Below are 22,103 nucleotides of genomic sequence, written 5' to 3' on the forward strand. Positions count from 1 at the left end.
CTCTGTCACGTTTTCTTAACCCGCCTAAATATAGCTTAAATCATATATTTCAAGACAGTAACCATGTATTTTATATTAATGACCTTTAATGTGTGATGTTATATATTTATTTATTACTAAAATATGTCTGAATGTTTTAATAATATTATAAAGATCACCATTTTCGTCCTTGTCAAATAAAAAATAGCCATTATCTGAAAAACTGGTAAATTGGGCATACAATAAACAACTTTGATAAGACCCCTGGAACAAACAAGGAGGTAAAAAGGTTTTTTTATTTCACCATTTGATGCCTTTTAGCAATAACTTTAATATGTAGAATAGAAAAAGAAATACCTTGGGCAGAAGTTTAAGAAAATTGTAAAAAATGTGCAAAATTGATACATTTCAAGGAAAATCCCATAGGGTCCTTTGTTAAAAATTAACAAACTTTGAGATGACCCCTTAAACAAACGGTGTGGTAAATGTCTTATTTTTTTATCTTAAGAAAATAATTATATAAGTAGAAATTCATATAAAAATTTTCATAAAAAAATCAATGAAAAAATTAGACCCGGCCTCGTTAAGTGTTTTGGTGCAACATCTTAAACGTTGAACGCTGATAAATGCAACGTCACGAGCAAAATTCAAAGTTCACGCTTGTGGCTGTTATATTGGCTCTTTAATCTATATGAACTTACTTTAAGTATAAAATAGGATCTTTATTGTATAAATCAGATTTGCAGACAAGGCAAGAAATTCAAAAATGTAAATACTGTAAATTCCTTATATAGCGCAAGTACTTAATTAACCGATCCCGCTGGTTTGTATCAAATCGCGAGAACATAAAATTATGAACGTGGAACTCTTTACCTTATTTCTTATTGTTCTCAATTCTGAAAAAATAATGGCGAGATTCTGAAATCCGCGAAGGCTGCTTCTTGCGATTTTACGCAGATATTAATTCTTTGCGTTTAATTAGGATTTTACAGTATAAGCATTATGTGATGTATCACTATTTTGTGCGTTTTATGCACCTGACGCCACTGTGACTTCATCATGTTCTTAACTCCAAATTGTGGAAAAGACTCCACACGCTGACCTGTCTTTCGGGTGAGTATTGTTGCGGGGGACAGGACGGTTGGTGAGTCTTGAGTTCATTATTGCACAAACTTCTGCTATCAGAGTGCACAAAACTTCATGTGTTAAACCTTTGCCAGGAAGGTTGCTGAACATTGCGTCAAGTATACGGCGTGCGATTCCAATCATTCGTTCCCAGGCACCGCTCATGTGTGACGAATGAGGAGCATTGAATTTCTATATAGTTCCACTGTTAAACAAGAAACGGTCGGTAGGTCCATCTTCAATATTGATTGTGTCAATCCTTAAGTCGTCAGTCGCTCCTATAAAGTTAGTTCCCCTATCCGACCGGAACTCCATGACTTGGTCACGGATAGCTATGAATCTCCGTAGGGCATTTATAAAGGAGGAGGAACTCATTTCTTCAATGACATCAATATGCACTCCGCGTGTCACTAGACATGCCTCCTGTTGTTTTCCTGGTTACAATGGTCCATGGACCGAATACATCAACTCCGACATAACTCAGTGGTGGGCTTGGTGTGAGGCGCTCTGCCGGGAGATCTGACATTTTCTGTTATTCTGCCCTACCTTGGAGTTTTCGGCATTGTACGCAGCTGTGAAGGATGGAAGATATGAGACGCTTTCCGCCTGTAATCCAATAACATGCACGTCGAATGGATCTTTCAGTCAGATGTTGCCCTTGATGATGAATAGATCCGTGGTGGTACACGACAAGTAGTTTAGCTATATGGTGCTTTCCAGGCACTAACACTGGTGTCTTCTCTCCTGTAGGGAGATTGGCACGTCCCAGGCGTCCGCCAACTCGCAATATTCCTTCACCATCAAGCACTGATATTGTGTAGTCGTATGTTTTCATTTACTTTCAAGACAGCTTGAGTTTTCTTTACAAGTTCGAATGCTGACTTTGCATCAGGTAAGGATTGTTTCAACGTAAAATTGTTTACCAATTTACACACTTCATTGCAGAATTCAAAGATTGGTGATCACAAGCAGATTTCCGCAATCCAAAGCTGGCAACTGCAGGAGACGGCGAATTGCTGAACACATGGGCACACATTCTAAATTCAACAAGTTCATTGTCAATGTTGTTGTCTTTTAACCACAAGAATCGTAGGAAGTTTCTATCTTCTTCATGCACATAGAAGTTGAAAAACATCTGCTCGATGTCTGCTGTTATTGCTACTCTGTCCTTTCTAAACTTCAGGAGTACGCCATTCAGAATATTCCCATATCACATGTGGAATCACATTTCAACCTCAGTTCCTTTATAAAGTATTGGGCGTAAAAGTCTCGTATCTAGGAACCAAAGTTGAGAATGTAACCCCAAGGGTGGGTGGGTGGAAAATCTCACAACCCAACCCTACCGCATTGTTCTTCCATCTCCTACTGTATACACATCCACCCATCAAAAAGCGAAAAGGAATGACGTCACTTCGGTAGCACGTGATTTCACTTGTGATATTCCCATATCACATGTGGAATCACATTTCAATCTCAGTTCCTTTATAAAGTATTGGGTGTAAAAGTCTCTATCTAGGTATCCAAATCTCAAATCTTATCTCAATATCTAGTGCCTCTTCCCAAAACTCACTATCAAATATATAAAGTTAACATTTTAAAACACATTAAATTAACATATAAAACACATCAAACCCTTTATATCTTTAAACTTTAATCATTAAAATCATAAATCATGTACACTTAGCTCTCTTTCTCATCACTCACTCTCTACAAAGGCCGAATCAAGACTATCATACTGCATGCACTCTCGATACTTCTCTTCCATCATTCCCGCATCTTTCACACTTGTTGCCAATCTTCCAGCTACAAAATCTGATTCTACCAAGGCTGGAAGTCTACTATAATACTCGGCACTCCCTTTTCCAAACCAACCAACATGTCTCATTATCTGACCTACCTCACTCACTGAGCCTGACATAGCCAACGCAACAGCACAACCTGCCCGGAAACTGTGTGGAGTCTCACCTTCATCAACACCAAGGTTCCGCAAATACACACGCAACCTATCATAAACAACTGAATAGGAAACAGGCTGATCCAAAACCCGTGCATCCTCGTTAACAACTTGATAGCCACAAGACAGATTAACTCCCAAGTCTTTACATCCTGAAACAAAATCTTGTAACCCTACTACAGGACAAATAACCTTATCATCACACCTCTTTACAACAAACATATTACTCCTCCTTTTACCTCCTCGAAGAGTATTTCCAAAAGTGTGATTAAACACAAAACCTGAATAATCTCTAAGCCACTTAATTTCTTGAGCCACCAAATTTGCAAGATCTCCTGCCCTATCTCCAGCAAAAAACTGCAATTTGAACCAAGCCTGGTCTCTCAATAAGATATACCTCTCCCTAACTGACACAGAACTCATGCTTAATCGACCCCCTATATAGCCAACAATAGCCTTAACCTTGGTCAAAAAGATGGGTTTAGCCTGTTTTGGTACCAAATGGGCTCTCGCTTGCTCCTCTTGTATAATTTTCAAATAATCTTTCTTTGACTTGATGCAGCCGGATTCCCTAATCCAAGAGCCATGTTCCACGATCTTTCACATCCCATCTCCTGAAAAATGTTCACTAATCTATTTATCATTAATGAGACAGTACCAGAAGCAATACGTACTGGACCATTACAGTCAAACAATCCCTTGTTTCCTAAAAAACGACAGTCTATCTTATGAACTTGACTTTTACCGCACTGATCCTTCCATACCAAAAATCGCCTAATGTCATCAGGTGTACAACTTGTCAATTCTAGACCAGACATCCTCACAAGAAATTCGGTAATTTCCTTTTTCAAACAATTCTGCCTCTTTGAATCCAGTGAAGAAGACCTCTTTGCATATAACTCCTTTAACCTCTCATCCAAGACTTGAACATCGACACTCCCTACCTGAAAAAGAATAAACAGGTTTATTCTCTGAAAATGTCAACCTGTAAGCAATAAATGCCCATTTCAGCCCCTTATTATCAAGAACATATCCTTTCTTTGTAGGGACCCGAAAAACCCCCTTTTCCCCCTGCCAGCCTAACACCACACTAGATATCTTACGCTCCTCAACGAGAGGCTGCCATACAGGCACTGATTGTCTATATGGAAGAATGTATGTACATACAGGAATTTCTTGTTCCTTCAAAAATGATAAAACTGGAAAAACCATACCAAATGGAGGAAATACATAGGGGTTCAACTCCTTTCGAATATTTTGTGCGAACACATCAACCCCTGCAGTGAATGGCATTGGACATGGTGTAAAATGACGCAATACCCCACCCCCCTTGGCCTTCATTGAATTAGAATCACTTGCCATTAAATCAACAGTGTGGGGACCAAATACTTTTTCCACTATACTCCAAGTCCTCCCATCCAACATTGAGTCAGCATAACTAATCTGTCTCGAAGGTGCATCAGCCTCATTTAACTTCGAAGGAACAAACTGTAAAGGACTAAGTGCGGTTTTATGCAATTTTTGCCCCCCAAAATCAAAGTTTTAGAAAGAGCTTTAAAATAAGGTGAAAGATAGTTAAAATCATATTGGAAATAAAGGTGTAAAAGGTTATCACCCCAGTGAGGTCATAATGTAGAAATGACGTCATGAATATTACATTATTTTGATAAATTGATGTTTTGTAGCAAAATATGGGTGTTTTCCGATGGTTTTTCGACTGGGAAACATCGAGCGCAGGCTTGCTCAAGTACCATTTTTTAGTATAATATGTATAACTATCTGAAGTAAAACATATGTTCAAATCGCACTTGAGCAGACCTGCGCTCTATACTTCCGAATGCAAAATATAGAGCAAAAATCAGAATATTTTCATTTGTTTGCAAATTTGCGGGAATTAGGTCATTTAAGTGACGTCATAGATAAACAGCGAGTGAGCAATGATGACTAAAATCAAGATTAAAGTTATAGGCATCCTCTTTACAATGATTTGTGAAGATTTCATTTTCATACGATACTATTTAAAAATTGGTTGAAATCGGGGGCAGATATTTGACCATACCGCACATAGTCCTTTAACTCAAAATTCAACTTCAAAGTCAAAGAAAAAATACATTTTGTAATACAGTTCAACGCCCTGTCCTTTCCCCCTGGTTCTGCCAGACACTGAGTACAGCCATGGTATCTGTTAGCACATGTACTCTAGAATTAGCTAAATTCTCTCCAAGAGCCAATAACACCTTATAAACAGCATCCGCCTCCTTTAAATGAATAGGTCTTTGATCATTCCCTTTCCAAAAATCACTAATCTCATACCTATTCCTACCCTGCCCTACCACTGCCCCGTACTTATACAAGGATGCATCTGAAGACAACATAACCTGCTGATGACACTCACTTCTCCACTGACCACAACCTTCCCAAGAATCTAGAAAACGCCAATGTTCTAATTCCTCCCTCAGCTCATCAGTCAAACACACATGCTTACTACTTTTTACAGCTCTAGAAATTGTCAAGTTAACCTCCCTACTAAACAGCCTACAACCAGGAACTGCAAGGCCCATTGATATACATTTACCAGCAAATCGCTGAAGAGTTTTCACAGTAAGTTCTTTTGAATCAAGAATACTTTCTCTCAAATCAGCAAATTTCAACTTCTTGCACTCGGGTAAAATATAAGCTTGTTTTTTGGAATCAACCTAAAAACCCAGAAACTTGACACATGTCAATGGAACAAACGAGCATTTCCCCAAGGCCAAAGTGTAACCCAACCTTGTCAACACTTCTACTAATATGTATGCGACCTTACAACCTTCTACATATGGGTCCACAGCGATAGCCAACCTATCATCAATATATTGTACAGTACTTATAGACCGACTCCGAAGGTATGACGTAACAACCATCCCAATGGTCTGGTATATAAAAGGCGATTCCTTGAACCCAAAAGGAATTACCGTATACACCATAACATAACCACCAAAAATAAGCCCAACGTATCCCTGAGAATCATTGGACAACCTAACATGATCGTATCCAGATTTTCATCTGTCTTTATCAGAAATGCATTACACCCTACAAGCCTATGAACATCACTCATAGTCTCCAGCTGAAAGGGAAGATCCTTCACCCAGAGGTTAAAAAATCTGTCATCATGACATAGTCTTGGTTTACTTGGTTCAATTGTCAACGGCATCACAATATGGGGCATCTCACACTCACCGACTTTACCGAGCACTCTTATAGCACCTGACCTGATCTTTTCATACAAAACATCACAAATAAAAGCATGATACTTTTTACATAAAGCAGAGTCAGGGAATACAGCACTTGGGGGCAACTCAGAATCAAATGACTTTCCACGAAATTTCCCTTTAAAACGAGTAAAAAACTCTGTCACATCCACTCCCTCACAGCCACTTTCTCACCCTCAATATCTTCATTCACTCCACTCCTCTCTAACACATATTCCCAGGCCGAAACATTTCTACCCAACTGTCCTTCAATAAATGAATCTGGACTATATACCAGCAATTGGTTCATATCAAAATCAGAACCTTCAATTACAGATTCTGCACTAACTGGGTGGGTTGCAAGTGAAGGAGTCCCACCACTGATTGTCACCCATTCTCCCTTCTGACGAGGAACTATTCTCATGGGATTAAATTCTACCATCTTATCAAATTCAGCAGTAACCTGATTATCATTAATCAACACTGACGCTCCATTATCCTCCTACAAATTAAAATCATAATCCATTTAAAGGTCATATGGTGACAATCATAGTGGAACTCCTTCACTCAACAACCCACGTGGACTTGGTCCACTAAGGCATCAGGGTCCTCGGGTTGCTTGATCAGGAATTCTTATGCATGTATGATATATAATAAAACAAACAATCCAGTTCCATCAAAACATTTAATGTCACTTTAACTATAATAACCATCTTCATCAAAAAATATATGTGTATTTTTCACTACAGCCATTTACAATTCTTCCAGCTGCATAAATCAATCTAAGCAAAATTAAGTTCATAAATGAACCTTGAATGAACAAAACCTGTTACAAAATTGTATCCTTACAATTAAATGCACAAATTTCCAGACATATGTATTCTCAACTCACTTTCTCCTAGCAGCCTTCATCAACTCACAATCTTTAACTAGATGTTGTGTCGAATCACAAAAATGACAAGCTAACCTACTAGCATTCCTTCTTCCCATACCTCCCATTGGTCTGTAACCCCGCGGCCTTGAATAAGTACCAAAGTTTGAAAATGGATGAAATGGATACGGCTGAAAACCAGGGGCACCTAGAAGAGGCGTTGAATACATAGGGTACAGTCCAGCTAATGGAGAATTTGAACCTTTAGGACATTGATCTTGTTCCATTTAGACCCCAAGTTTTGTCCTTCTTTAATACATTTATTAACTGCTTTTGACACCAGATCAGCTCCCTGCCCCCCTAGAACTGTAAGACATAAATTCGCGATATTCACTTTCCCTTGCAGACGACCACACTGCCTATACAATTCTTCATATACTTCCATATCTTTATCCCCCAACTTTCTACTTAAGCGAGCTAATTCATCAAGAGTTATTAATATCAGAGGTTCACTAGGGTCCTGCTGAGCAGCTAAAGCTTTAATCCTCTCCTTCACCTTCGAAACATCCTCCTTCTCCAACTTCTCGAGCATCAGGAGTCTCCTTTCCATGTCATCAATCGTCTTTCTCCTTATCACTGGGGTGGCCTCATTCTAAAATAAACAGGATTTGCTCAATTTTTTTTTTCACACACACTCATACAATATATTAGACACAGTACCTCCACAGTATTGTCTTCAGTCTGATTCTGTCTCTCTGCAGGTGCACCAGACGTATTCGGACCCGCTTCATCATCCTGCAACACCTGCCCTTTTGGCTGTCCCCTTTCATTCGCTGCTAGTAAACAATAGTGCAACAGTAACTTTGCTGCATCATAATATCGAATATCTTTCCCTACAAAACATATTTTGCACGTAACAATATCAACTAGACACATAATAGTGATAATACCACTATTACATCAATATCATTAAACCAGATTAAGTGCTCAAGACTAAATATCGCCCATGCTAATCTATTCAAGTACACAGTTTACCTGCTAGCTCCAACAACTCATCCATGGGTTCCCCCGTCATCTCCATCACTGCTTTGGCGATATCCTTCAACTGCAGCGCCTCCGTGCGCTTCCCGACACTTATCCTCGCCAACTCCGTAACATTTTCTAACCGCCCATCCTTTACTTTTCTGATTACAGGTAACATAGTAAGCCCCTTCAGACTATGTCTCTTCTTTAAAACTACCGGCTGAACCATCTCAAATATAAACAAGAGGCCCATGGGCCACATCGCTCACCTGAGGAACAATGGGTATGATAAAATCAGCTTAATAAAGTCATAATACAAACAATCTGGACAATGTACAATAATACATGAAGATCCTGTAAAAATAAAATCCATTTTCCCCCCTGGATATTCTTATGTTTATAATCATTAGTACCTTTTTTAACAGGATGATTTTATAGTCATATCACATGTTGAGTATTGCAGTCCTCAAAAAGATCCTTTACAATTGTTTATATATGGGATATTAAGCTACATCAAACTCTGAACCTTCTTGTGAGGCCGAAGAATTGTCCTGGAGCCAAAGTCTTAACAATTATAAAGAATAATCTGGCTGATTAGTTTCTGAGAAGAAGATTTTTAAAGATTTACTCTATATATTCCTTTGTAAAACTTTAACACCCCCCCCCCCACCAATGTGGCCTCGCCCTACCCTAAGGGATCATGATTTTCACAACTTTGAATCTACACTACCTGAGGATACTTCAACACAAGTTTCAGCTTTCCTGGCTGTTTAGTTTCTGAGAAGAAGATTTTCAAAGATTTACTCTATATATTCCTATGTACAACTTCGACCCCCCATTGTGGCCTCACCCTACCCCCAGGGATCATGAATTTCACAACTTTGAATCTACACTGCCTGAGGATGCTTCCACACGAGTTTCAGCTTTCCTGGCTGATTAGTTTCTGAGAAGAAGATTTTCAAAGATTTACTCTATATATTCCTATGTAAAACTTCGACCACCCATTGTGGCCCCACCCTACCCCTAGGGGTCATGATTTTCACAACTTTGAATCTACACTGCCTGAGGATGCTTCCACACACGTTTCAACTTTCCTGGCTGTTTAGTTTCTGAGAAGAAGAATTTTAAAGATTTACTCAATATATTCCTATGTAAAACTTCGACCCTCCATTGTGCCCCACCCTACCCCAAGGGATCATCATTTTCACAACTTTGAATGTACACTGCCTGAGGATGCTTCCACACGAGTTTCAGCTTTCCTGGCTGATTAGTTTCTGAGAAGAAGATTTTTAAAGATTTACTCTATATATTCCTATGTAAAGCTTCGACCACCCCATTGTGGCCCCACCCTATCCCTGGGGGTCATGATTTTCACAACTTTGAATGTACACTACCTGAGGATGCTTCCACACAAGTTTCAGCTTTCCTGGCTAATTAGTTTCTGAGAAGAAGATTTTCAAAGATTTACTCTATATTTCTATGTAAAACTTTAACACCCCCCCCCCCCCAATGTGGCCTCACCCTACCCCTGGGGATCATGATTTTCACAACTTTGATTCTACACTACCTGAGGATGCTTCCACACAAGTTTCAGCTTTCCTGGCTGATTAGTTTCTGAGAAGAAGATTTTCAAAGATTTACTCTATATATTCCTATGTACAACTTCGACCCTCCATTGTGCCCCACCTTACCCCCAGGGATCATGATTTTCACAACTTTGAATCTGCACTACCTGAGGATGCTTCCACATAAGTTTCAGCTTTCCTGGCTGATTAGTTTCTGAGAAGAAGATTTTCAAAGATTTACTCTATATTTCTATGTAAAACTTTAACACCCCCACAATGTGGCCTCACCCTACCCCCTGGGGGTCTTGATTTTCACAACTTTGAATCTGCACTACCTGAGGATGTTTCCACATAAGTTTCAGCTTTCCTGGCTGATTAGTTTCTGAGAAGAAGAATTTTAAAGATTACCTCTATATATTCCTATGTAAAACTTCGAACCTCCATTGTGCCCCACCCTACCCCCAGGGATCATGATTTTCACAACTTTGAATCTGCACTACCTGAGGATGCTTCCACATAAGTTTCAGCTTTCCTGGCTGATTAGTTTCTGAGAAGAAGATTTTTAAAGATTTACCCTATATATTCCTATGTAAAACTTCGACCACCCCATTGTGGCCCCACCCTATCCCTGGGGGTCATGATTTTCACAACTTTGAATCTACACTACATGAGGATGCTTCCACACAAGTTTCAGCTTTCCTGGCTAATTAGTTTCTGAGAAGAAGATTTTCAAAGATTTACTCTATATTTCTATGTAAAACTTTAACACCCCCCCCCAAAATGTGGCCCCACCCTACCCCTGGGGGTCATGATTTTCACAACTTTGAATCTACACTACCTGAGGATGCTTCCACACAAGTTTCAGCTTTCCTGGCTGATTAGTTTCTGAGAAGAAGATTTTTAAAGATTTACTCTATATATTCCTATGTACAACTTCGACCCTCCATTGTGCCCCACCCTACCCCCAGGGATCATGATTTTCACAACTTTGAATCTGCACTACCTGAGGATGCTTCCACATAAGTTTCAGCTTTCCTGGCTGATTAGTTTCTGAGAAGAAGATTTTCAAAGATTTACTCTATATTTCTATGTAAAACTTTAACACCCCCACAATGTGGCCTCACCCTACCCCCTGGGGGTCTTGATTTTCACAACTTTGAATCTGCACTACCTGAGGATGTTTCCACATAAGTTTCAGCTTTCCTGGCTGATTAGTTTCTGAGAAGAAGAATTTTAAAGATTACCTCTATATATTCCTATGTAAAACTTCGAACCTCCATTGTGCCCCACCCTACCCCCAGGGATCATCATTTTCACAACTTTGAATCTACACTGCCTGAGGATACTTCCACACGAGTTTCAGCTTTCCTGGCTGATTAGTTTCTGAGAAGAAGATATTTAAAGATTTACTCTATATATTCCTTTGTAATGCTTCAACCACCCCATTGTGGCCCCACCCTACCCCTGGGGGTCTTGATTTTCACAACTTTGAATCTACACTACCTGAGGATGCTTCCACACAAGTGTCAGCTTTCCTGGCTGATTAGTTTCTGAGAAGAAGATTTTCAAAGATTTACTCTATATTTCTATGTTAAACTTTAACACCCCCCCCCCCAATGTGGCCTCACCCTACCCCCAGGGATCATGATTTTCACAACTTTGAATCTGCACTACCTGAGGATGCTTCCACACAAGTTTCAGCTGATCTGGCTGATTAGCTTCTGAGAAGAAGATTTTCAAAGATTTACTCTATATTTCTATGTTAAACTTTAACACCCCCCAATGTGGCCTCACCTTACCCCCAGGGATCATGATTTTCACAACTTTGAATCTACACTACCTGAGGATGCTTCCACACAAGTTTCAGCTTTCCTGGCTGATTAGTTTCTGAGAAGAAGATTTCTAAAGATTTACTCTATATATTCCTATGTAAAACTTCGACCCTCCATTGTGCCCCACCCTACCCCCAGGGATCATGATTTTCACAACTTTGAATCTGCACTACCTGAGGATGCTTCCACATAAGTTTCAACTTTCCTGGCTGATTAGTTTCTGAGAAGAAGATTTTTAAAGATTTACCCTATATATTCCTATGTAAAACTTCGACCACCCCATTGTGGCCCCACCCTACCCCCGGGGGTCATGAATTTCACAACTTTGAATCTACACTACCTGAGAATACTTCCACACAAGTTTCAGCTTTCCTGGCTGATTAGTTTTTGAGAAGAGGATTTTCAAAGATTTACTATAAATATTCCTTTGTAAAACTTTAACACCCCGCTCCCCCCCCCCCAGATGTGGCCCCACCCTACCCCTGGGGGTCATGATTTTCACAACTTTGAATCTACACTACCTGAGGATGCTTCCACACGAGTTTCAGCTTTCCTGGCTGATTAGTTTCTGAGAAGAAGATTTTCAAAGATTTACTCAATATTTCTATGTTAAACTTTAACACCCCCCAATATGGCCTCACCTTACCCCCAGGAATTCCACACAAGTTTCAGCTTTCCTGGCTGATTAGTTTCTGAGAAGAAGATTTTTAAAGATTTACTCGATATATTCCTATGTAAAACTTCGACCCTCCATTGTGCCCCACCCTACCCCCAGGGATCATGATTTTCAGAACTTTGAATCTGCACTACCTGAGGATGCTTCCACATAAGTTTCAACTTTCCTGGCTGATTAGTTTCTGAGAAGAAGATTTTTAAAGATTTACCCTATATATTCCTATGTAAAACTTCGACCACCCCATTGTGGCCCCACCCTACCCCCGGGGGTCATGAATTTCACAACTTTGAATCTACACTACCTGAGGATATTTCCACACAAGTTTCAGCTTTCCTGGCTGATTAGTTTTTGAGAAGAGGATTTTCAAAGATTTACTATAAATATTCCTTTGTAAAACTTCAACACCCCGCTCCCCCCCCCCAGATGTGGCCCCACCCTACCCCTGGGGGTCATGATTTTGACAACTTTGAATCTACACTACCTGAGGATGCTTCCACACAAGTTTCAGCTTTCCTGGCTGATTAGTTTCTGAGAAGAAGATTTTAAAAGATTTACTCTATATTTCTATGTTAAACTTTAACACCCCCCAATGTGGCCTCACCTTACCCCCAGGGATCATGATTTTCACAACTTTGAATCTGCACTACCTGAGGATGCTTCCACATAAGTTTCAACTTTCCTGGCTGATTAGTTTCTGAGAAGAAGATTTTTAAAGATTTACCATATATATTGCTTTGTAAAACTTCGACCACCCCATTGTGGCCCCACCCTACCCCCGGGGGTCATGAATTTCACAACTTTGAATCTACACTACCTGAGGATACTTCCACACAAGTTTCAGCTTTCCTAGCTGATTAGTTTTTGAGAAGAGGATTTTCAAAGATTTACTATAAATATTCCTTTGTAAAACTTTAACACCCCGCTCCCCCCCCCCAGATGTGGCCCCACCCTACCCCTGGGGGTCATGATTTTCACAACTTTGAATCTACACTACCTGAGGATGCTTCCACACGAGTTTCAGCTTTCCTGGCTGATTAGTTTCTGAGAAGAAGATTTTCAAAGATTTACTCAATATTTCTATGTTAAACTTTAACACCCCCCAATATGGCCTCACCTTACCCCCAGGAATTCCACACAAGTTTCAGCTTTCCTGGCTGATTAGTTTCTGAGAAGAAGATTTTTAAAGATTTACTCGATATATTCCTATGTAAAACTTCGACCCTCCATTGTGCCCCACCCTACCCCCAGGGATCATGATTTTCAGAACTTTGAATCTGCACTACCTGAGGATGCTTCCACATAAGTTTCAACTTTCCTGGCTGATTAGTTTCTGAGAAGAAGATTTTTAAAGATTTACCCTATATATTCCTATGTAAAACTTCGACCACCCCATTGTGGCCCCACCCTACCCCCGGGGGTCATGAATTTCACAACTTTGAATCTACACTACCTGAGGATATTTCCACACAAGTTTCAGCTTTCCTGGCTGATTAGTTTTTGAGAAGAGGATTTTCAAAGATTTACTATAAATATTCCTTTGTAAAACTTCAACACCCCGCTCCCCCCCCCCCCAGATGTGGCCCCACCCTACCCCTGGGGGTCATGATTTTGACAACTTTGAATCTACACTACCTGAGGATGCTTCCACACAAGTTTCAGCTTTCCTGGCTGATTAGTTTCTGAGAAGAAGATTTTAAAAGATTTACTCTATATTTCTATGTTAAACTTTAACACCCCCCAATGTGGCCTCACCTTACCCCCAGGGATCATGATTTTCACAACTTTGAATCTGCACTACCTGAGGATGCTTCCACATAAGTTTCAACTTTCCTGGCTGATTAGTTTCTGAGAAGAAGATTTTTAAAGATTTACCATATACATTGCTTTGTAAAACTTCGACCACCCCATTGTGGCCCCACCCTACCCCCGGGGGTCATGAATTTCACAACTTTGAATCTACACTACCTGAGGATACTTCCACACAAGTTTCAGCTTTCCTAGCTGATTAGTTTTTGAGAAGAGGATTTTCAAAGATTTACTATAAATATTCCTTTGTCAAACTTTAACACCCCGCTCCCCCCAATGTGGCCTCACCCTACCCCTGGGGGTCATGATTTTCACAACTTTGAATCTACACTACCTGAGGATGCTTCCACACGAGTTTCAGCTTTCCTGGCTGATTAGTTTCTGAGAAGAAGATTTTCAAAGATTTACTCTATATATTCCTATGTAAAACTTCGACCCCCCATTGTGGCCCCACCCTACCCCAGGGGGTCATGATTTTCACAACTCTGAATCTACGCTACCTCAGGATGCTTTCACACAAGTTTCAGCTTTCCTGGCTGATTACTTTCTGAGAAGAAGATTTTTAAAGATTTACTCTATATATTCCTATGTAAAACTTCGACCCCCCATTGTGGCCCCACCCTACATCCAGGGGTCATGAATTTCACAACTTTGAATCTACACTACCTGAGGATGCTTCCACAAAAGTTTCAGCTTTCCTGGCTGATTACTTTCTGAGAAGAAGATTTTTAAAGATTTACTCTATATATTCCTATGTAAAACTTCGACCCCCCATTGTGCCCCGCCCTACCCCTGGGGGTCATGAGTTTCACAACTTTGAATCTACACTACCTGAGGATGCTTCCACACGAGTTTCAGCTTTCCTGGCTGATTAGTTTCTGAGAAGAAGATTTTCAAAGATTTACTCTATATATTCCTATGTAAAAATTCGACCCCCCATTTGTGGCCCCACCCTACCCCCGGGGGTCATGAATTTCACAGCTTTGAATCTACACTACCTGAGGATGCTTCCACACGAGTTTCAGCTTTCCTGGCTGATTAGTTTCTGAGAAGAAGATTTTCAAAGATTTACTCTATATATTCCTATGTAAAACTTCGACCCCCCATTGTGGCCCCACCCTACCCCTGGGGGTCATGATTTTCACAACTTTGAATCTACGCTACCTCAGGATGCTTCCACAGAAGTTTCAGCTTTCCTGGCTGATTACTTTCTGAGAAGAAGATTTTTAAAGATTTACTCTATATATTCCTATGTAAAACTTCGACCCCCCATTGTGGCCCCACCCTACATCCAGGGGTCATGAATTTCACAACTTTGAATCTACACTACCTGAGGATGCTTCCACAAAAGTTTCAGCTTTCCTGGCTGATTAGTTTCTGAGAAGAAGATTTTTAAAGGTTTACTCTATACATTCCTATGTAAAACTTCGACCCCCCATTGTGCCCCGCCCTACACCTGGGGGTCATGAGTTTCACAACTTTGAATCTACACTACCTGAGGAAGCTTCCACACGAGTTTCAGCTTTCCTGGCTGATTAGTTTCTGAGAAGAAGGTTTTTAAAGATTTACTCTATATATTCCTATGTAAAACTTCGACCCTCCATTGTGCCCCACCCTACCCCCAGGGATCATGATTTTCACAACTTTGAATCTGCACTACCTGAGGATGCTTCCACATAAGTTTCAACTTTCCTGGCTGATTAGTTTCTGAGAAGAAGATTTTTAAAGATTTACCCTATATATTCCTATGTAAAACTTCGACCACCCCATTGTGGCCCCACCCTACCCCCGGGGGTCATGAATTTCACAACTACCTGAGGATACTTCCACACAAGTTTCAGCTTTCCTGGCTGATTAGTTTTTGAGAAGAGGATTTTCAAAGATTTACTATAAATATTCCTTTGTAAAACTTTAACACCCCGCTCCCCCCCCCCCAGATGTGGCCCCACCCTACCCCTGGGGGTCATGATTTTCACAACTTTGAATCTACACTACCTGAGGATGCTTCCACACGAGTTTCAGCTTTCCTGGCTGATTAGTTTCTGAGAAGAAGATTTTCAAAGATCTACTCAATATTTCTATGTCAAACTTTAACACCCCCCAATATGGCCTCACCTTACCCCCAGGGATTCCACACAAGTTTCAGCTTTCCTGGCTGATTAGTTTCTGAGAAGAAGATTTTTAAAGATTTACTCGATATATTCCTATGTAAAACTTCGCCCCTGCATTGTGCCCCACCCTACCCCCAGGGATCATGATTTTCAGAACTTTGAATCTACACTACCTGAGGATGCTTCCACACGAGTTTCAGCTTTCCTGGCTGATTAGTTTTTGAGAAGAAGATTTTCAAAGATTTACTCTATATATTCCTATGTAAAACTTCGACCCCCCATTGTGGCCCCACCCTACCCCTGGGGGTCATGATTTTCACAACTCTTAATCTACGCTACCTCAGGATGCTTCCACACAAGTTTCAACTTTCCTGGCTGATTAGTTTCTGAGAAGAAGATTTTCAAAGATTTACTCTATATATTCCTATGTAAAACTTCGACCCCCCATTGTGGCCCCACCCTACCCCTGGGGGTCATGATTTTCACAACTCTGAATCTACGCTACCTCAGGATGCTTCCACAGAAGTTTCAGCTTTCCTGGCTGATTACTTTCTGAGAAGAAGATTTTTAAAGATTTACTCTATATATTCCTATGTAAAACTTCGACCCCCCATTGTGGCCCCACCCTACATCCAGGGGTCATGAATTTCACAACTTTGAATCTACACTACCTGAGGATGCTTCCACAAAAGTTTCAGCTTTCCTGGCTGATTAGTTTCTGAGAAGAAGATTTTCAAAGATTTACTCTATACATTCCTATGTAAAACTTCGACCCCCCATTGTGCCCCGCCCTACCCCTGGGGGTCATGAGTTTCACAACTTTGAATCTACACTACCTGAAGAAGCTTCCACACGAGTTTCAGCTTTCCTGGCTGATTAGTTTCTGAGAAGAAGATTTTTAAAGATTTACTCTATATATTCCTATGTAAAACTTCGACCCTCCATTGTGCCCCATCCTACCCCCAGGGATCATGATTTTCACAACTTTGAATCTGCACTACCTGAGGATGCTTCCACACAAGTTTCAACTTTCCTGGCTGATTAGTTTCTGAGAAGAAGATTTTTAAAGATTTACCCTATATATTCCTATGTAAAACTTCGACCACCCCATTGTGGCCCCACCCTACTCCCGGGGGTCATGAATTTCACAACTTTGAATCTACACTACCTGAGGATACTTCCACACAAGTTTCAGCTTTCCTGGCTGATTAATTTTTGAGAAGAGGATTTTCAAAGATTTACTATAAATATTCCTTTGTAAAACTTTAACACCCCGCTCCCCCCCCCAGATGTGGCCCCACCCTACCCCTGGGGGTCATGATTTTCACAACTTTGAATCTACACTACCTGAGGATGCTTCCACACGAGTTTCAGCTTTCCTGGCTGATTAGTTTCTGAGAAGAAGATTTTCAAAGATTTACTCAATATTTCTATGTTAAACTTTAACACCCCCCAATATGGCCTCACCTTACCCCCAGGGATTCCACACAAGTTTCAGCTTTCCTGGCTGATTAGTTTCTGAGAAGAAGATTTTTAAAGATTTACTCGATATATTCCTATGTAAAACTTCGACCCTCCATTGTGCCCCACCCTACCCCCAGGGATCATGATTTTCAGAACTTTGAATCTACACTACCTGAGGATGCTTCCACACGAGTTTCAGCTTTCCTGGCTGATTAGTTTTTGAGAAGAAGATTTTCAAAGATTTACTCTATATATTCCTATGTTAAACTTCGACCCCCCATTGTGGCCCCACCCTACCCCTGGGGGTCATGATTTTCACAACTCTGAATCTACGCTACCTCAGGATGCTTCCACACAAGTTTCAACTTTCCTGGCTGATTAGTTTCTGAGAAGAAGATTTTTAAAGATTTACTCTATATATTCCTATGTAAAACTTCGACCCCCCATTGTGGCCCCACCCTACATCCAGGGGTCATGAATTTCACAACTTTGAATCTACACTACCTGAGGATGCTTCCACAAAAGTTTCAGCTTTCCTGGCTGATTACTTTCTGAGAAGAAGATTTTTAAAGATTTACTCTATATATTCCTATGTAAAACTTCGACCCCCCATTGTGCCCCGCCCTACCCCTGGGGGTCATGAGTTTCACAACTTTGAATCTACACTACCTAAGGATGCTTCCATACGAGTTTCAGCTTTCCTGGCTGATTAGTTTCTGAGAAGAAGATTTTTAAAGATTTACTCTATATATTCCTATGTAAAACTTCGACCCCCCATTGTGGCCCCACCCTACCCCCGGGGGTCATGAATTTTACAGCTTTGAATCTACACTACCTGAGGATGCTTCCACACAAGTTTCAGCTTTCCTGGCTTTCTGGTTCTGGAAAGAAGATTTTTGAAAATTTCTCGAAATTTTTCATTAATTTCTAATTATCTCCCCTTGAAAACGAGTGTGGCCCTTAATTTTCACAACTTTGAATCCCCTTTGCCTAAGGATGATTTGTACCAAGTTTGGTTGAAATTGGCCCAGTAGTTCTTGAGAAGATGTTGAAAATGTGAAAAGTTTACGGACAGACGGACGACAGACAAAATGTGATCAGAATAGCTCACTTGAGCTTTCAGCTCAGGTGAGCTAACAATCATGACGTAAGCATTCATGCTCGACTCGAACTTTACCGTCCGGATAAATACGGATAAACGAAGTAGATAATATACAGGCATAAAATAAAATTTCACGCTTCCTACATTGTAGTCAATATCCACATTCCTCTCTCATCATATATGAAATGCATTTGAATGAAAACCCAGCTTAGATATTCCAATTTCACACAAAACGCCGCTCCACGGCATGTCTCATATATCATTTAATGGCCCCTGGCTCTGCCATATTCCAAATACAATCCAGTTCAAATCTGCGACATCCAACAGTCACATTAACTCAAATATTCTCTAAAGATATCCAACAATCTTTAGACCATAAATTTCACTCAAGCCTCCAACGGCATATAATGTAAAATATAATATTACCGACCTCTCGATCTGCTGTCTGCTATCACCATCAAACAGCGAAAAGGAATGACATCACTTCGGTAGCACGTGATTTCACTTGTGATATTGGTCAGGTCAGGTCCAGTCGGCAATACGTCATTCAATGAAACACCAAGGAACTTTGCTGATGAGTCACAAACTCCAATCTTATTCTTCTTAGGGTGAAATACCCCAAATATGAGTAAATACCATCGTTCCCCATGCGCTTTCAATGGAGGAGCTGGCTCTGCATGGCCCTTTTCAAATATTTTTTCCATAAATGCACAGAGCTGTTTTTCTTTATCTGGGTTCATTCTCAAGTTGGTTTGCAACTTTTTAGCTCGTTGTAGTACTTGTTCATAGTTGTCTGGCAAAACTGGTCGCTTGGACTTGAACGGTAAAGGTGCGCTCCAGTTTCCATGTAAATTCTTCTGAAAGCTGCCACTCATGAGCTTTACGAATTCTCTATCCTAAACTGATGTACCAAGTTTGTCATTATCTTTGGTATGTAAGAATACATCCTTTCCAATGACGTGATCTGACTCTTCCCAAACGATGCTAGTCTTGAGTTCAAAATCATTCGGGCATAGTTGTAGTATGGAAGGACGTCCACTTCTTAAAACGTCAACCTTGTTGGTGACCATCTCGGGTTCATGGGCAGCTCCTAAGCATGTTTCCGATGACGACCCAACCAAGGCTTAGTTTTTTAGCATAGGGGGAGTTGCTGCGTCCAATCCTTTGGTCCAATACATGATGTGCTGCTATCATGTCTCTGCCTATAAGAAGCAAAATGGGGGCATCTGGATCGTATGGTGGTATTTCATCTGCGATATCTTTGAGGTGCTAATGATATCTGGCCACTTGTAGTGTAGGAATCTCTTCTCTCATATTGGGAATTCGGTTACATTCAATCAGTGTATGTAATGGAAGACTAGTGCCTCCATCAAGGGACTCAATAACATACCACGATGTCTGTCTCCCAATGGTTGAGATGTGTCCTGGACATGATGACAACATATACTCTATTTCTTGAGTATTCTCCCCAAAGTAATCGAAAAACTCAGACCTTGCTATTAATCGGTTGCTTTGATCATTGATGAGAATATAAGCCTTCAGGTTGCGTTCTGGGTTATGTTCCGGATATTTGTTCACTAGAACTGTTTTGGCACAAGACTTGCCTCTGAATCTTCCGTGTCCACATACTTGGGTACAACTGGTCCTTACATAAGTTGCTTGTAGAAAGTCGTCGTTTTGGTTTTAGTGACCGAAGTGCTCCATCTTCCCCGCTATGAGCAAATTTAGTATTTCTCTCTTCATGCATTTAAGTGCAATGTTTATTAGAGTTACATATGCTACACAAAACATGTTTTAACACTCTCGGGGTGAGTGTTTTCCATTACAACATTGAAAACACAATCCATTCTGTCTGACAAAAGATTTTCGTTCTGTAATTGGTTTACCATTGAATGTCCTGCAAATACTGAGTGTGTGTTTATCTGTTTCATTTAAGGGACACTTTGCAGGCTTGCATTGAGTCAGTTTTATTTTATTAGTAATTATCTGGCCCCTTACTGCCGTGGTTTTCTCTCTGTTATCAAATAATGATGGGGAACCTTTGTCAAATGCGAAACTTGGGGCATTCATACGTACACTCATTTCTTTTAAGAATTTGGTGAATACAGTAAACGGTGGGTACAGGACGTTGTGTTCCACTTTGTACTTCAGTGCCCTATCTGTCCACTTTGAATGACGAAATCCAGGAAGCTTGCAGACAAATGCGTTTACTCCATAAGACGAGTCATGGTATGCCAGTAAGGTTTTGTACTTTGGTTTTCCTTGACAGACTCCACTTCAGCCGCTACATCAGAGAGTTCATATATTTTCCTTGCATCCTTTGCCGTCAATCTCGGAAACTTTGATATTTTCTCTTTGAGAATAGATTCAACAAGCTCTGGAGAGCCGTAACGTTCATCTAGTCGCCCCAAAACTCTATCATCTCCTTTAGCTGGATCACTAGGATATGGTGCTCGAATTCTATTGGCGTGTTGCCTTGACTCCAGTCCAAGAAACTTTATGAGTAGATCTAGGTCCTCCATGGGCGTTACACTCAAGTCTTTCATTTTAATAGATAAACTGCCTTTCCACATCAAATAGTTTTCAGGGCGATCATTGAATGCAGATTAGGGAGATAAAAGAAGGTCTTTTTTCACAAGAAACTTCGTAAGCTCTGTGCCTACACAAGGCAATGTATTTTGATTGTGGTCAGTAAGATTATGTGTGCCAGTCTTTTCCTTGATTTTCACATCACCGGTAGATATCTCACTCTCTTTCGGTGCTTCGTAGTCTCTTATGCTGTGGATTTCTTTTTTAGATCTAATAGGCATATCGTAGTCCTGTGAGGTATGTTTATCAGCAGTGTCGCATATGTCATAGTTTGGAAAATCTTCCTGATACCTTGCTCGATGTACATCTTGGGATTTCTCGGTAATGATTGGAGAACGAATGGAAGAAATATCGGACATGGCACCACTTTGTTCAGATACATAGTCTTTGGTCCTCTTGTGTTTTACTTCTTTCAGAAGGAGTGAACTGTGTCTTGTCATGCTCATACTCTCTACAAGGGCTTCGAGTTCCACTTCAGCCTTTTCGGCCTCCTGTTGTAGTGTTATCAGGTTAAGACTTACATCCAAATCCTTTTTCTGTCTGGCGATCTTTGTTGCTGCAATGGCCTCGTCATCTTCTAATTGGGACTTCTCCTTTATTATTTTGGCTGCTAGTTCTGCATATTTGGCCTTTGTTCTAGCCGCTTCGAACTTTGTCTTTGCCTTACTGAGGTGTGAAGTTTCTTCATCAGGGTAATATGATATTTTTTGCTTGATCTCTACTCTTAAATGGTCTGCTTCTACACTACTTGGTCCAGGATCTCTCCTCTTCTTCAG

General features: G+C 40.5%; 1 protein-coding gene and 1 long non-coding RNA gene across 2 annotated transcripts; both read right to left on the minus strand.

The window, feature by feature from the left end:
• Positions 1 to 2,797: 2,797 nt before the first annotated feature.
• Positions 2,798 to 3,599, minus strand: LOC136275011 (uncharacterized). Its single transcript, XM_066083249.1, has one exon. It carries the CDS (start codon positions 3,479 to 3,481, stop codon positions 2,801 to 2,803), a length of 681 nt encoding a protein of 226 aa, XP_065939321.1. The 5' UTR covers positions 3,482 to 3,599; the 3' UTR covers positions 2,798 to 2,800.
• Positions 3,600 to 6,984: 3,385 nt separating this feature from the next.
• On the minus strand, positions 6,985 to 19,303 carry LOC136275012 (uncharacterized). The gene is made up of 3 exons (XR_010713614.1): positions 19,165 to 19,303; positions 8,195 to 8,411; positions 6,985 to 8,052 (listed from the first exon to the last, which is right to left on the minus strand). It is a non-coding gene; the product is annotated as an uncharacterized lncRNA (long non-coding RNA).
• Positions 19,304 to 22,103: the final 2,800 nt, after the last annotated feature.

Source organism: Magallana gigas, chromosome 4 (assembly GCF_963853765.1).
Source record: "Magallana gigas chromosome 4, xbMagGiga1.1, whole genome shotgun sequence".
Classification (NCBI taxonomy): Eukaryota; Metazoa; Mollusca; class Bivalvia; order Ostreida; family Ostreidae; genus Magallana; species Magallana gigas.